Here is an 18783-nt window from a genome sequence, read left to right on the forward strand (position 1 = left end):
CTTGCTGTTTTTTTTTGTCATTAATGTAGCACTGTTACAACTCAATTAAAGGTAAAAACTTATACGTTTTTGAAAAATTTTTTGTAAGAATTTTTATTGTGAGGCTTTGTTTGCAAAATATAAAAATAAAATATACGCATTTTGCACAAATCGAAATTTCATAAAATATCTTGTGATCTGAAGAGCTGTAAATATACAAAGCGTATGCAGTGTAACAAGATTATAAATTTTATAGCAATACCAAGTGTCAACAATTACAAACATAATTATTAATGACTAAACATACAAAAATGTTTGATTTTAGGTTTATATGAGTTTGTATCAAAAAACTGCAACATTCAATCATTACAAAATCATAAGTTAGCAAATATCAATAACGTCATCATAGTTTATATTCTTTACTATTTTGTCTTTCATGGTCAAAAGTCCAAGAGCATTGAGTCGTTTTTGACCGATTGTTGACCTAAGATAATTCTTTACTCTCTTCAAGGCAGAAAACGAACGTTCACCCGAGTAGTTGGATACAAGTGTGCAATGAAGTATTCAAATAATAATGCCAACGTTTGGATATATGTTCTGAAGAGGGTTTGATTTTATTTCGGACAGTTCAAATATAGAAAATGTTTAATTATTGCCTTGATTTTCTAATTCTCGTTTAATATATGGAAGATGTCCCCGAAAATGAATACATTCCTCTAAGATTGAGTTTTCAAGATCATCTGGGTATGTTTCTATTACGTTTGATCCATATCTTGTAATTTCAGAAACTTTTAACTGTGCAAGAATCGTTAGAAAAAGAAATCTGTTGTTTAGGCGCAGGTACGTTTTATACCTTTTATTTAACTCCGTTTTCAATTTGTCAATCATGAAATAAAGTTCTTTTTGAACCTTTCTTTTTCTTCTAATGTCATATTTTCACCTTTTCCTTCGTTAAACTGGGATTTACGTTTTGTCTGCTGTTTTTTATTTTATGCATAAATGTTAAACCCTGTTGCATCCTTTGCTAGCTGTTTATAATGGTCAAAGTTATTTCTCAAACTGTCAGCAAATTCAAGTAACGATTTATAAAGTGAAACTACACTTCCAAGATTGTTATTGACATTTTGCTTTTCTTTTATTAGTTTTGTTAAAATGCTCTAAAAAAATTTCCAAAACGACAACCATTATTGCCGGTTCTAGTCTCTTCAGGATTTCCAGGATACCAGTAGTTTCATCTCGTGTGATTCTCTTCTCATTTTTATCTATAATAACAGATTGGAATGCTGTAATTTTTTCAGACCATCCATTCGATGGTGCTTTGCATGTCTGGCTGACCACCTAGTTTGGAAAAGAGTTTTTACAACATGACTGTCTGACTTGAGATGAGTGAGGAATACTTCAAAGTGATGAGTTGAAGCCATAAAAAAGGTATACATTGCTTGAATTGTACCAAAGAATGTTAATTCTTCCTTGCAACATCCCACAACACATGAGCCCACCAAATTTAATCAATGAACTGCACAAGGAATATAGCATACAAGTGGATTAACTTGTTTAGCCTGGCTTCAAGGCCAAAACAAACACCCAACATGCTAAAAGCGTTATTATATGACTGTCCACGACAGTCTTCAATATTAATATTACACTTTGAAAAGAGTTGATAATACTGCATTGGAAAGTTCTTCAGATTTGTGTCCTGCATTAGAAACGAAACATAAGAATCTTGTTATTGGAAAACTGTCTGGTTTTACTTATCTTTTAATAAATGTTAACTGGTCAATTGACTTAAATCAGATGTAGAGTCTGCACTGATAAAAAAATATTCAGTTGCTTGAATTTCAGTCTTGATTTCTCTGATAACTTTTTGTTTCGTAAGTATAATTAATTCTTCGTATGATGTAGATGAAAGATAAGAAGTTTTTTCACTCACAGCATTACCATAATAGGCGTTACATGTGATAGGAACGGATCAAATTCCGCTATTAGCTCTATAAACAAAACCGTCCTGAAGAGATTTTAAAAGGAGGGGGTGATGTATCTGTTTTTTTGTCGGTTAAGACCAAGAAAAATTTTTTTTCCGACTAAGATCTTTATAAAAAAAATAAATAATAAGGTCCTCGTTAGCAGATATTTAACGACTACTAACTATACATCCAATTTTGCCGACTCCAGTTGTCAATATGCAGGCTAGTAAATTTAGAAGGGGAGCTAGAGACTACCCTATTCCCCCCTTCCTCGGGACGCCTCTGTCTATAACCACTAAAAAGTTGCCTTGGTGTAATGATCTGATGCACTCATATTTACTTGGAGGATTAAGACTTGGTGTTACTAAAGATTTCACAGTAGCTACCACCCGTTTCCGAACTTCACTCCAACAATTAATTTCCTTATCTGATTTTTCCTGCAGCTGGTCATCTATTCTAATACTGTTATTTTCTCTTGTTGTTATAGATGTTAATACACGTATTATGATCAAGTGAGTTTCCGTGTTCACGCAATCTATTTGGATTTTTGCAGTCATGAAATCCTACTGTTGAAAATGCTGTTTTTCCTAGACTAAACAATCTGCACGGAACACAGAAAACTGAACCCATACTTACTGAATAGCTCAACCAAGATCAATGTTTCGTTTCACTGTTCTTAATTGTTTGCTAAAAAAATGATCTTGAACAACAACGACCTAAATTTGAATAATGGCCTTTTGAATTTACAAAGTTTGCGTCAATACTTTGATAATATCTGTGTTTGGACACATTCGCGCGTGTCACCGTCAATTTTCCATTCTGCTGGGTCAGTGCTAACATTTTCTAACTAAATTTTTGATATCCAATGACGTATTCGAGGTTTCAGTCTCTGTTTCATTCATTTCGTTGACTTCGTCTGGGCTGACTTGCTCTGGGTGTTGAAAATTCAAATTAGCTACATTCGAACCCTCAAAATAGTTTGATGCAGCAATTTGATAACGATATTGTTCATCATGCTCAGTTGTAGTCTTAGTGCAAAAGTTTAAACTTATATTACTTTCATCTACCGTTTCTATTACTGCGGTAGTATCATCATATTCTAACGAAGAGCTATCATTTGGTACATTAAAAAAATTCTGAATATTTGGGACTTTATTTAGAACTTCCACCAATTTTACCATTTTTTCGCTTATTCCTTTTCTTCCTTGAGCTCCACAAAGTTTCTCTTTATCTATCTGGTTTAAGGAAATACGTTACAAGTAGTTAAAGCAATCGTAATGTTAACAAAATATTATTCTATTAATACAAGGTAACCAAAGTGATCGAATATATAATTAGAAATTTTTGATAATTCAACAATATTAATCAAAAAAATATATGAATCAAAAAAACTTAATATTTATTAAGTATAAGTTTTTTTGATTCATATTTTTAATCATTAGATAACAATATTTTAATAGCAACACTTAACAACATCTTATAAGTTCCATTAATAACCCCTACCATCATTATTGCTTCTACAACAACTTACATTATAGCAACCGTTTCTAAAATATAATTAACTTTCGATGCAACTATCAAGTCTTCAATAAACGATGTTTAGATGTTTATCTCCGATTAATGAAATTTTAGGGTTTTTTTGTTCCCAGCCTCCAATCATCGCAATTTTTTCAAAGCATCATTATTTGATATAAGTATAAACATACAAATATTTGGAGTTTGCTCCATGTCTAGAAGTTAGCTATCTCGCAAACCGAAAAATGCTGGATCCGTCACATATACGTATACATATTCAATACAATTCGTAATATATTCAAATATTTAAAAGAGGTTTAGAATTTAAGAAAATCAGACATTATGAAAATTTAAATTCATCAATTTAGATGACAAACAAAAACAACAAGAAAGATATATCATAAAAGAAAACTTTTTTTTAAATAAATGAAAGATTGTTTAAACTTAATAAGTGTTTTTTTATAGTTCTTTCAATTATATATAAAATAGATTTTATTTTTTTCATATTTTCGTCAAGAACCGAGTTCCACAACCGTGGTTCTCGACATGTAATTGAGAAGTCAAATTTTTTTAGTGATTTAGTGGAATGTAGTAATTACTTATTGAGAGTCTTGTTTCGTATTTATGATTAATTGGAGAGAAATTTTTATAAAAAATTTTGGAATTATTTCATTTTGAAGTTTAATGATAAATAACAAGTTATGGTAGATTTAAGTTCGTATACGTTTAGAGCATTTATTTCCTTGAGTAACAGCTCGGCACTTTCGTATCTATCTGCGCTCAAAACTAATCGACTTCTTTGTTTTTGTTTTATTTACATAATTTTTAGGAAATGTGAATGAATGTTTGCCCAGGCAATATTACAATAGTTAGTAATATTACAATAGTTAATATGACTATGTATAAATGAATAGTATAAATATTTTAAACATATTTTATTCAAAAGGTGTTTTGTATTGTAAATAATTCCCTAGTATTTGAAACTTTATGCTTGACTAACTTAATTTGACTTTTCCAATTTAAATGTTTATCGAAAATCATTCTAAGTATTTTCATTGAAAAAACTCTTTTTATTTTAATATTTTTAATTGATAGTTATGGTAGTTTAAGTTGGAAGGTTTTCAGATTTAAATGGTTTGGCAAACAAAATATATTTTGTTTTGCCAGTATTCAATGAAAGTTTATTTGCCATAAACCACTCATTAAGATGTATATTAGTTCTGCGTTTAATTAATAAAAAATATTTTTTAAATTTGAGTCTGAAAAGAAAACATTAGAGTCATCAGCCAAAATAATATAATTAATTATTTTTGAGGACAAGTATATATTATTTTATAAATTAAAAACAGCTAAGGTCCGAGTATTGATCCTTGTGGAACACCGCAACTTGTTGATTCAAATCGTGTACATGTTAAATCATATGGTACTCCTTATTTAAGTTTTTCTAAACAACAATGCTGCCACTTTGAGTTAGTGAGCTATTCAATAATTGCGTAGTTAGATAAGAATCTTGTGGTTGATAGTATAAAATGCTTTAGATAAATCTAGAGAAAAATTCCGAGTGCGTAACTATTGTTATCAAAACCATTCAACATTCGCAAAGGTTCACAAGATCAGTTTTGCAGACTTCTCAGATGACATCAAAATTGACCTTGAGTAAACTAATCATCAAATTTATTTTATGCTGCTATCATGCAATGTAACTCTTCCAGCGTCGCTGCACTAAAAAAAAAATCAGCTTATTCTAAAAAGGACGGTTTAGAATATTGCTTACCAGTTTAATTATAGAATATTGCTTACCAGTTTAGTCATCACATCAAACTATATTATTAAAGTCAGTTCAAAATATCTGAAAAAATTTCACCAAAAAAGTTGCTAATCTTTCCCATTTTTATGTAGGTAACTTGTTGTAGTGTTTTTATTTAGGGCTGGACAGAAAATTTGCTGCCCTAGACGGCCGCCTAGTTTGCTTTGTGGTTAAAACGGCACGTAAAATTTTACTAATATTATTTTAGTTTTAGCAAAAATATGATACTTTTAAAAAAATATATTATTAAATCAAATGGAATATCTGATGGAGGAGAATGTTCCGAGAAGTCTGATCCAATAATTTGTGGAAAACACACCGACTGGTTATTAGCATTTAATGCTAACAATTGCAGGAGCCGTGTCGTTTTAGCTGATTTTAATTTAATTGGTGACTTTTTTATTTTAATTTATTTTACCTGTAATTTATTGCCGGGTGATAAAGAGAAATATAGATAAATATAATTGAATAAAAATTATTATATGAAAAATCAAACCTGGGGACTAGATTTATAAAACTTTTATGTTGGAGAATTGAGAGTAAAATGTGAGTGTTAGAGTTGATCAAATTATTTTATGAAAAACCAAACCTGGGAACTAGATTTATAAAACTTTTTTGTTGGAGAATCGAGAGTAAATTATGGGTGTTTGAGTTAAGTCGTATTACGTTATTTGCATAAATAAGTTCTAAAAAATATGGTCAAATAGTAAAAAAAAGTGTAATGCACATGCATCACTTTTTTTTTTTTACTTTTTGAGCATTATTTTGATTAAAAAAAAAAATTTTCATTTTTCGTGAAATAGTACTTAATTGATAGTAAAACTTTAGTTTTAGTTATTATTTTAAAAAAGTTTTATTTAATTTTGAGCGGGAAAGTTGAACGATGTTTACAATCTTTCGCAGTTTATAGTTGTTTTTTTATATACTCGTTGAGTTAGGAATTAATGTTGAAACTTAACATGAATTTTTATTCCGATGAGTTTACCGTAGCTTACCATTGTTGATTTAATCCGTTAAATTAGCAACTGTAGTTAGTTTTTATTATTGGTTGTATTTTTACAAAATTAAATTTTTTATGGTCAAGTATTGTGTAAATAACACATTATCATGGTTACGGTATATTGTAAATGAACAATTTTAAGTTTTGAAATACGGTACTATAAAGATACGGTAAAAATTATTCTCTCATTGTTTGTATAGCGGTTATCTAAAATGTTTATTTTTATTTATTAATATACTAGTAGCACTCTTGCAAAAGATGCTATGTCAATCCGAACTGTTTCTTCAGAAACTGACCTTGTTTTTTTTATGTCCAAATATTTTATTTAAATCAAAAATTAAATTTATTTTTAAAATTATCTTCATATTATGTATGTACTTTATGCATTATGTAAGTATGTAAATACTTAATCTGTATGAATGTACATACTTCGTATGTACTTTAGTACATATTATGTATATGAAAATAGTTTTACTATATAGTACATAGTATGTTCATTAAATGATATGTATGTAAAATAGGTGAGCTAATGTAAATAAATTTATAATAAATGCATTAACATTAGCTCACTTAACACATTCAATAAATTTTATTGAATGTGTTACAAAATAAAATGGTAGTTAGTTTAATAGTAATATATAATAAAGTTCAACTTAACACGTAGAAAATAATAAATCAATTTTCAATTCCTTTGGAAAATGAAATTCTTTTTTCACCTGATTTTTTAATATTATTATTATTTTGTCATTAGAGTTATAAACTTTAGTAGCCATCTTCGGCTATAAAAATTATGAAGATACAAATAATAAAGTTATTTACATCTACTTATATACATAAATAATTAACTTCTTAAGCTAACCTAATCAAAGGCCATTAAGAGCCTGCTTAATAGATTTTTGATAAAGTCAGTGCCACTGCAGTTTTTTTCTCCCAGCCCCCCCTCCCTATTTTTATGATTGATTATGATAAGATTGATAATATATTATACAGGTTCAGAGTTATATGAAAACATAAGTTTGAAAATTTAAAGAAAATACTCTAATTTGATGTCGAAGCTTAAAAAATGTTACTAAAAATTTTTATTCCCCTTTTTAATCATTTAAAATTTTTTTTTTTTTTTTTATTAAACTAGATATTATTAATATTAAAATTAAAAAGTTTTTTATGAATATATTTTTTTAATGAAATATTTTTTTGAAGTCTTTTAGATATGCATACATTAACTTATATAAAGAGGTTTGCAAAAATAAATTTACATACATGTAGTACATGGTTATGGTTAGAGATCAATCAGAGACTAATAGGTTTTGGCATTGCCAAGGTTTAAATACTTTTGATTTTTAAGTATCAATAAAAACCAGGCTGTTTTAAAGTTTATGTGGAAAAGAAATTTTATCATAGCCAAATCTTAAAAAGATTATGGAAAGCTTTTTTTTAGTGTTATTTTTTACACTTTGACACCAAAGTGAAGTACTTTTCTTAAATTTTCAGATCTATGGGTTTATAAAATTCTGAATCATCATAAAATATTCTATTATAATCAATAAAAAAGAGGGAGGGCAAGTGAGAAAAACTGCAGTATTGCCATAAATTCTACTTTATTTATTAGTTAATTTTATATCTACATTGCATAGCTAGAAATTTGTATTTTTTATAAGGTTATCAGAGTCTGATTTTTTTCTTAAGACATTTTTACATTTTATAAGAGAGTGCAGTGATAAATGTAACTAAAATTAAATATTTTACGTTTACTTTCAACATAAAAAATAGTCTAAAAAAAGTCTAAAATAATAAAAAAAAAAGTCTAAAAAAATTAAAGTCTAATAATAAAAAAAAATAGTTTAAAAAAAGCCTATTAATAAAAAAAAAAGTCTAATAATCTTAATTTTACATGTTGAATTACAATACAACTTTACGCTTTTATTTTTTTCAAGTTTAATGTCCATTATTCCTCATTTATGGTGATTATACAAGTTTCCATAATCCCATTTTCTTATAAAAATATGACATTGTGTTAAAGTTGTTGCTAACTTTATTACAACCAAATGCATTTCCTGGTTTTGATCTTGAAAGTGGCCAAGAGTTTTTGCAAACTTGGCCCTGGTCTCAGCAAAATTATAAAACTTATTTTATATATATATATATATATATATATATATATATATATATATATATATATATATATATATATATATATATATATATATATATTATGGTGGTTCTAAAAACAATATTTTTTGAAAATGTTTCAAAAATTGATACAAAAACTTTATTCAAAAAAACAATGAAAATATGTACTTTTTTATTTTTTGTTAAAAAGTGATAGTTTTTAAGCCATAAATTTTAAACTAGTAATCTTTATATAAAATGATTATTGTTTTTAGTTGTTTTATAAAATTTCACTTCTTTTGAGACCCAACATGATTTTAAAAACTTTTGCTTTTAAAAACTTTTTATCAAAATATTAAGGACATTGACATTGACAAAAGATAATAGTAACATTAATAAGTTACCATTATCTTTTTTTTTTTCCTAATATTATTTTAAAATTATTAATTTGCAATATTTTTCAAAACTATGATAAAACTTTGAATATAATTTGGCAAACTTTAATTGGAGAATAAGATTTTTGTTAACATTAAATTGTGAATTTTAAATTTATGAGCATTTTGGAATATCGCGTTTAACTGAACCCCTCAGGCTTGCTAACACCCTGATATATATATATATATATATATATATATATATATATATATATATATATATATATATATATATATATATATATATATATATATATATATGTATATATGTATATGTACATATACATATATTTTAAAAATAATTCATTTCCAACAAGGCTTCAAGCAACCAATACTAAGTTATAAGTTACTAGAAAACAAAGGATAGGTTTAAAAAGTAAAAAAACAATTAACAGAAGACTTTAAAAATTATAGGTTGTATAAGTCAGGAAAAAATGAAGATTGGTGAGAGTTCTGAGGTTTTATTGATGTGCAAAGACAAAAACTAGATTAATAAAAACTTTTATAGCATGAAGAAACAAATACATTAAAAGGATACAATTTTGCCAAGTGACAAGCCAAGCAAGAACAATTTTTGGTTGATTGAACTAGAAATGATAGCTCGTTTGAGTAGCGACCACAATAGTATTTGTAAAATAAGAGTAAGATGCAATCTTGCAACAATGAAAGAGTGGCTCAAACTTGGCATAAAGCAGGCCTAACTAAATTTACAATATGTATTTGGACCTTGTCTGAGAATGAGAGGATTGTTATTCATCAATATAAAGTTAAAATCTACAAACCACTGCTTACCCCAAGCTGTTACAGAAAAGTGATGAGATTAAATAATGGGTGCTTGTTCTAAACAGGGATGTTGAGTCCCAAAAAGATTTCTGTTTTATATCTCTGTTCTTTTAGTAAACTTAGAATAATTGAGCTTTGTATTAGTCAAAATCTTTTTGAATTGATTTATATTGTAATGATAAAAAGATATTTGTTCTTGTAAAAAAGATGAAAAAATGATTACTGTTTAATATAGCAACTGCTTATGGAGGTGAAAAACATGAAGTAGAATGAGGTTTGACTTAAAACCAACAAGAAGGAATAAAAGCTCCCATACCTGCTTGGATCCAGGAGGATATGTAAAAAACGCTTTTATGCATACATAATATGGGTATATATGGTTCTAAACATGTGTACTATTTATTTATATGCTGGCATACAATATCTTTACATATTTATATAAACTTTAGTATTTATATGGTGTAGTCTTTGTCAAAAGTAAAGATGATTAGATAGAAATGTGGTATGACTCTAAAACAAGAAAATACTAACTCTAAGTCAAGAAAATGGAGCCATAATCTTAGACAAAGAGTAGAAAAAACTTTAAATCAAACAACATTTTTCAGAGAAGAATAAAGTGGTTTGGGTATCAATATGTAGCAAATATAGGCAAAAATGGTAGAAGTAGAAGCAAAAAAACCTGGAGAGAGTGCATTACATATGATACAAATAAGCTTTAGTTTAGGAAAGAAGATGCTCAAGATTGCTTATATTATAGAAACAGCATAAAAGGGGAAGGCTAAAGTTTGATGATGATGATGATGATAGTGATGATCATGTTGATCATGATGGTGTTTGTATATAAATATACATGCATATAGTTATATAAAGTATAACATATTTATGTAACCAGATCACAAACCTGGCCTTTGCCTCTGGTAATATTTTTATCAAACCTGGTCCTGTAGTGGTAGAGTGCTCACCTCATAAGCAAGAAGTTCTAGAATAACCCTTGTTTACATACATCAACTCTAGGTTTGGGTTAGGGCAGGTGATCTTAATGTCAACCCTAAGCTGTTTCTTGATGTATGTGGTAGTGGTTTTGTGGTAGACCGCTCGCTTTATAAGCAAGAGGTTCCAAGTTCGATTTTCACCATGTCTCTGATAGTACCACGCTCAACTTTTTTCTCCATGCAGCAACCTTGTTCATTAGGGTTTGTTTTTATGAGTTATAGAGCTGAGAGAGACTTTTTAACCACAACAAAATAGCCTCCTTGTCTGTAGTGGCCTTCTTGGCCTTGGGGAAGGTAAATTAAAATTAAAAAAAAATTTACACTCCCTGCATGTTCTCCCTATTTAATTCAGTTAATGCATGACTCATTTATTCTATTGCAAAAATTATAATTAAATATTGTTTATTTTGTAATTTTATGAAACAAAATTACAAAGTTCAAAGAGTAAAATATCAAGTTAGATTTTACCACAATAAAATCTAATTAAAAGCAGCAATTAAGAAGTGAAATGGCAGTTTCAAAAAGGAAAATATCAAGATAAATGTTAACATTGTTTTTTTTGTTATTTTATTATTTTAATTATTATTATTACTATTATTAATATTATTATTATTACTATTATTATTATTGTTATTATTATCTTATCTGTATAAATCTAAATATTATCTATATTTGTTATCTAATCTAATATACTATGAATTTTGAATAATTTTTGTTTTGGCTTTTATTTACCTGTTGTGCTTATTGTGTTTTAAGATAAATTATAATATAAGTGAATATTTTAGAAAAAATTTAAGCTTCCTACATGCCCTTAATTACCAACTCACTTGTTATTTGTTGTTAATATTTGTGAATAAATTATTGGTAGTTTATGGTAGCTAGCCAAATTTGTTATTTCAAATATTAAAGTGCATCATTTTATTTGCAATCATAATATGCAAATTTTTATTATATTTTGTAGATGTTTCTTTATTGTCAAATTTGTAAAGTGAAGATAATGGTTTTGTTTATTGCTTACTAAGTTTTCGAGCATATAGTGAGGTAAAAGTATTCAGATATCTATTAAATTAAAAAGGTTGTATTATTGAAAATAAGTGTTAATTAAAAACTGTTGAAAACATTTATTTTAAATTTTAAATTATTTTGTTTTGCAATTTAGATTCTGTTTTGCAAACTCTGATTAAAGTATGACAGGAGAAATTGAAAAAAAGTCATTTGTAGGTGGAAAAGCAAAACAAAGTTCTAATTTAAAGCAAATGAAGATAAAGTTTACCCCAAATGATGAAAAGAGTAAACAGAAAAGGGAATTAACAGCTTCAGTGAGTGTAAACAGAACACGGTCTTTAAGTATTGGTAGTAGTTCTGAAGATGAACCTTTATCGAAAATCGTGAAACTAAATGAAGTAAAGTTGAATGATTTGAATGAAAAAACCTCTATAAAATATAACAAAAAATCATCTGAGACATTAGAAAAAAATAAACTTGAAACAATATCTATATCTGATGATGATGAAACCTCATTGTCAGTTTTAAAAAAAAGTATTAATGCTTTGAAGTCATCAGGCTCAGCTGTTCAGCAAACTACTCCTAAAAAAGAGCTAAATGATAAACATGTTGCACGACATTCGCCTCGTATTGTTAGAATTGAACATGAAAAGCAGAAGAAAATTTATGAATACAATGAAAGAAAAGTGCAAGAAGAAAAGAGAATAATGAATAACATAAAAGAAAGGGAATTTAAGCTAGAAAAAGAGCTTCTAAAAATGAAGGTAATAGCTAAATTAACTAAAACAAAACATAAATAATCATATATATATATATGCATATATATATATATTTATATATATATATATATATATATATATATATATATATATATATATATATATATATATATATATATATATATATATATATATATATATAAAAATATATATATATATACACACACACGCATTTATATATATATATATATATATATATATATATATATATATATATATATATATATATATATATATATATATATATATATATATATATATATATATATATATATATAAATGCAGCATTAAACGCATACTGATGGCGTCATACTAAAATAATAAGCTACAATGGATTTGAGTAAAAGTACAAAAATGATATTAGAAAATTGCGCCCTTAGATATGAATTGTTTGTGTGTATAAACAGTAAAAAAATAAGATTAAAATCATTCGGAATATTTTTGTTTTTATTTAAAAAATAAAAGCAATCTGAATGTTTTTTAAAACATTCTTGTCTATTAATTTGCGCTTTTGTAGTTTTTAAAAAATGACTAATTTAATTAGTTTCCTCAATTAAATTGAATGGTTTTGACATATAGTGTACTTATTTTTGTCTTTTTAAAACACATAAAAAGTCGTTTTTTACCACAAACGGTAAGTTTAGAAGTCAAACTATGTTGCGTTAGTAATGTTGTAAAGGAGTTATTGGTAGTTGCTTTATTTATTAAAAAGGTGTTCATGCGTAATATTTGTATGTATGTATGTATGTATGTATGTATGTATGTATGTATGTATGTATGTATGTATGTATGCAGCCTTGTTTTAAAGAAAAAATGGCTTAGCTCATTAGCTCTGCGTGATTTTGTCGTCATAAAATTATCTTTATTTTTTTTTAATTTAAGGACATTAACTTTTTTAAAACTACTGCAATAAAATAAGTTACAGCAAAACAAGTTTAATTTACAAGTTAAGAAAAACAAATAAACTAGAAGTGTTATTTTGTTAATATACATTTTGTGGAATGTCTATTTTGTTTAATTTTTTTTTTTATAATATTAAATGATTGAATTTAGTATTACATTTTTCATTATCACTTAACATAAATTTATTTTTATTTTCTCAACATTTGTATAAATGAATAAAAATATGTTAATTTTATTTTTTTAAATTGCGGCTTTGCAAATAATAATGTTTTTTTCTTTTAAAAAGTTAAACATAAATAAAAAATAATAAAAACAAAAAATATTATTTGTTTCAAAAAAAAAAATCATGTCAATTACATTACCATGCTTTTCATTTGCCTTATTACAAAAAAGTTAAAATTACACTTTATGAACATGATAAATGCAATGTTATAACATGTTTACAAGGAATTTACTTTTTTGTAAAAAATAGAATAGGAGGAAGAAAAACTGAAAAAAAATTACAATAAAAATAATTAAATTAAAAAAAATATTTTTTTGTTTTTTTAACAATATTTATTATGCACACTTAAATAAAATAGACAGTAAATTATGTTAAACATTAGCTTTTATTTTATTATCTATATAAATTTATCTTAAATATATTTATTATTAAGGGAGTTTTGATACATTCGTTAGGGATCGTCCATAAATTACACAACGCTAAATTTATTTAAAACAAAAAAAATAGGAGTCTGAAGTTCTTTTATGCGGTGATTTTCACTTAACTTAACAAAACAAAAAAATTAAAAGTACTGGTAATATAAAACAAAATTTAATGTGTACTATTTCTTAGCTAATAATTTTTTATTTTGTTTTTGATTTATTTTTTTAAATTCGGTAATTATTCTTGTTATTGTTATGAGAAATTGTCTAAATAAAAATTCTTGCACTTGCAAGATCATAAATAAATATTTTTTAATATGATTATTTTATGATTTTTTTTTTTTTTTATGGGTCTATAAAATCTTTTTTTTCTCATTTACTGAACATTTTCGATGGAAAAGTTAGGTTAATAAAAATAATTTGTTTTTCCTAAGTTATTACATTTGTAAATAGTGCAACTATCAAATGTAATTGCCATGCAAACATTTTTATGTAATCGTCATTCAAACTTCATAAGTGGTTTTTATAATGCTTATTATCTTAAATGATTTCTTTAGACTTAATTAAGTATTAAAAAATGATAAAAATGGCTTACCGCTTAAGTAAAATGGCACATCAGTTAGTGCTTTAAATTAAGGCATGTATATGTATGTATGTATGTATGTATGTATGTATGTATGTATGTATGTATGTATGTATGTATGTATGTATGTATGTATGTATGTATGTGTGTATGTATGTATACCCCATGTGACTTTAAATCAAACACTGAAAAGCAAAACCAGATTAGAGTAAAAAACTTAATCTTTTTTAAAAATAAAAGATTGTCTGCCTAAACCTAAAACTCATAGTTAATGCATGTGTACTCCACTGTGCCTATGGCTATGGTAGCATGTGTGTGTTCTTTTGTATGTGTACTGTATTAAAATGCACAAATATATTACTGCGCCTTTGGCTATATCAGTCGATGTATGTACACCTCACATGAAAATAAAAATAACGAAATAAAGAAATTAAATGTTAAAAAATTTTAAAAGTAAAAATTTAAAAATACAAACTCTATAAAGAAATATGAAAGAAAAGTCATTAAATTTGTTATTTTTGCAGTTTTTAAAAAAAAATTCAAAACTAATATACTCCCATAATTTAATGATTTATCATAAATCATGAGACTTTTTTTAACAGCAAAAATCTCTTTTGCATACTATTTAAAAGATGTATGTATGTATGTATGTATGTATGTATGTATGTATGTATGTATGTATGTATGTATGTATGTATGTATGTATGTATGTATGTATGTATGTATGTATGTTTGTATGTATTTATGTATGTATGTATGTAGGTGTATATGTATGTATGTATATTAGTCAGGTCTTTTTTTCCCCATTTTATGTTGTTATACAAAACACTTCCAAAAAAATTAAAGAAGGTTGGTCTAAAATTTTAGCTGAAAATATTGAAAATTTCTCAAGATAATACATTTTATAATATGGTTTTTTTTTTAAAGACCCAGTTTCTACTATGTTTTTAACTGTACATTTATCTAATTATTTAACTAATAAAATTTGCATTTAATTAAGTTTTTTTAAATAAGGAATCCTATTATTATACCTAATAAACATAAAAACAAAGTTAAACTGTTTAAAATGTGAAGGACTAATTTTAAAGGTTTTACAAACACATTTTGTAATACATAAAAATGTTGGTTAAATGTTTCTTATAAAATGTTAAACACATTTTACGATTTATTAAGTATTTCTTTGGACCAGTTACATCTATAAAATGAAAAATTAACTTTGTGTTCCTTCAAAACCAAAAAAATATCTTGCAACTTTTTCTTTTTTTTAATTTTTGAATCAATAGTCTTTTACCAATTTATTCTTTCACAACATTGACAGGCTTTTTCTTTAAATAAAACTTTACATATTTTTGTAATCAAAATGATGAGCCCACAAATGAGGTGGACTTTTTAACCACTTTGATAAATAAGGAACTAATTTAAATCTTAGCCAAGAATTCTGACCAACGTACTTATTAAGTTCTGAATTTTCATTTATTTCTACAGGCTCAAGCTTTTTAAGTTTAAAAATTTCAAGTCAATTTATTATTAACAAATGCTAACCAACTTTTTCTTTAACTTTATTGTTAAGATTTTTGTCAAATAAAGAAACAAAAAAATGTTTCTTCATTTATAGACTAAACTTTTTTTTGTATCAATGTGCAAAATTAAATTATGATTGTTTCTCATTCATTTAAATATAAATCTTTTCTTATTTATTCTTTTTTTGTCTTTGAAAGTTTTACTTCATTAAGATATTTCCACATCTTAAAAATAATGCTAATAGTTTTGTCTATAAACCAACAGAAAATTCAAAATGCCCACAAAATGTTGAAGTTTTTTTTTACTAAGTTCCACAATATCCACTGTTACTCTCATATTTTGTTTTATGTTAGCTGATTGTTTTACACTGTCTTTATAGTTATTAGATTGAAATTCTTCATTATAAAATTTTCTAGTAAAAATAACTTTTGATTTTCATTAATATAATTGTCATTTGATGAAAAATGTTTTGTACTTTGAGTTTTGTAGCAAAATCTTCTTTATGCTTAAACTCCTTGGCTCTCCTTTTGCAAAACTCTCTGTCGGAAGAAACGTTTTGATTTTTTTTTTTTTTTGTGTGTGTCTATTTTGTCAACTATCATTGTTCTTGAAGTTTTTTGGGCTCCATAAAACAAAATATCACATTCGTTTGCATCTTTTGATCACACAGTTTCTTTTCTAATGCCAAAATAATTTTTTCATGCAGCTTTTGTGTTACTGTTTTTTTTTTTGAACAATATGATATAAGTTTTGTGTGATGATATTAATTTGGAAATATTTTTTCCTAAAATAATTTGCCATGGATTATTGGTTGCTAAAGTGTTATGTTAAAGAATATCCTGTTTTTATAATGTTCTGAATTAGAGAGTTTATTTAACTTTATGTAAAGACTTTCGGTACTCTATACATGGCCATAAAAGTTTAATAAACTTTCATTTGTCATTTAATTTAAATTGTTATGTCAATAGTTATGTAGATTATGTAATGTAAATTATGAACATTATTTTAATCAATGATTACCTAATACTTCTCTAACTAATGTGTGTAATACCACTTATAAGCCAAGGTTTTCTAACAGCAGAAACAACACAATTGGGCTGATAATTTTTATCATTACACAGCAGCTCCTGATTTATATCTAGAGGGCAAGAAATGATTTCTGTGTGATTTTTATTATTTTTGTTCAAATTTAGTAATTTGCAGTATTGATAAAAATATCTTGTCACCTCTTGTAGGCAAGGTTTTGCAATCAGTTCATGTGTTTTTGTCCTAATTGAAATATTTCAGCCTGTTGAATTGTCGAACTTGCGTGTTGAAGTGGTGAACATGTTGCTATTTCCATAAACTTAAAAAGTTATATATATATATGCATCAGGCCTTGTTTTAAAGCATTAAGCTGCCTGCAACTTATGTACGTGTAAAGGAATTTTATGTATGCCTAGAGCAATTTCCATTAAGCCACTTTTTATAATTTTTTAACTTTATAAGCAGTAAGATAACAAAAGTAAATAATTTTATAAAAAACTTCATCTTTATTAAACTAATTATTTTATCGAAATATTTAGTAACAGAAAACAAAATTGTTTATAGTTAGCGAAAAATTTATTTTTGTATACTAAATATAAGTTAAATGAAAAGTAAAAAAAAAAAATGTAGAAGAATACATATAATTAAAAAATAAATATAATAAAAACTTTTATTATTTAGAGAGCATAAGAATTTTTATACAACTTTTGAAATAAAAATAAAATTATTTATGTTTCTATTTAACAATAAAAAATAAGTTAAATTTTATTTTATATTTATTTTATACTATGATATTTTATTTTTGTTTTGTTTTTATTTTTTGTAATAATTGATTTTTTTGCTTAAAAAACGCTAATACTTTAAGCTTGAAGCAAAGATCATTATTATATAATTTAATTCTGATAAAAAATATATAAATTAATTTAAAACTAATTTAATAAAAATATATAATTTTATTCTGATTAAAAAAAAAAATAGTAAAATTTTGATTTAAAAAATATAATAATTGAATTCTGATCAAAAAAGTATATTTAAGTTTATTAAAATTAAAGTTAATGTTTATTAAAATTAAAGTTAACTTAACTGTCAAACTTATTTAAAAATATTACTAAATATTGTTCAATATTTAAATTTTATTTATTCTTAAAAAAATTAGCTCATTTTTATCGCAATTGTTTTTTTAGTTTTTCTTCCTAAATATTTTTTTTCCTACTTAAAATTAAATTTCTTTTAAATGTATTCCCAGGCTGCATCAAAAATTTGCACAAAATGCAAGTTAAATTTTTTTATAACATTAAATGTTTAAAAATAAAATTGCTAATGTTTCTAAAATAAAAAATCATTTTTAGTTGCAAAGCCGCAATTAGAAATTTAAGAAATAATTATTTAAACAAATGTCGAGCAAAGAAAGAAATATGTTTATGTCAAATATTTTTTTTAATGTAATATTAAACCTAGTTATTTATTATAAAAAAAAATTGAAAATAAACATTCCCTAATAGTAGGTACATGATATATAACCTAGTAGTAATACAGGGGTGTAGTTTTATTGGTAAAACTATATTTTGATTTATAGAAATTTTATTCCTTGCGATTACTTAAAAGAAAACTTTAAAATTAAAAAGTATTTAAAGTAGTATACACTTTGCTTAACAATACATACATTTGCTTATCAATTGCTTAACAATTATCAATGCTTAACAATTAGCATACACTTTGCTTAACAATGAGTATACTA

At 25.5% G+C, this 18783-nt stretch overlaps 1 protein-coding gene across 2 annotated transcripts in view; it reads left to right on the forward strand.

The window, feature by feature from the left end:
- The first annotated feature begins 6120 nt into the window (after positions 1 to 6120).
- LOC100213470 (tyrosine-protein kinase BAZ1B) overlaps positions 6121 to 18783 on the forward strand; it is an 88639-nt gene continuing 75976 nt past the window's right edge. The window contains exons 1-3 of one of the 2 annotated variants that reach the window (XM_065798030.1): positions 6121 to 6435; positions 11545 to 11624; positions 11743 to 12352. In XM_065798030.1, coding sequence (XP_065654102.1) covers positions 11771 to 12352 — 582 coding nt within the window. In that variant the 5' untranslated portion in view covers positions 6121 to 6435; positions 11545 to 11624; positions 11743 to 11770. The remainder of the gene's footprint in view (positions 6436 to 11544; positions 11625 to 11742; positions 12353 to 18783) is intronic. The other variant, XM_065798031.1, reaches the window with a different exon arrangement.

Source organism: Hydra vulgaris, chromosome 05 (genome assembly GCF_038396675.1).
Source record: "Hydra vulgaris chromosome 05, alternate assembly HydraT2T_AEP".
Classification (NCBI taxonomy): domain Eukaryota; kingdom Metazoa; phylum Cnidaria; class Hydrozoa; order Anthoathecata; family Hydridae; genus Hydra; species Hydra vulgaris.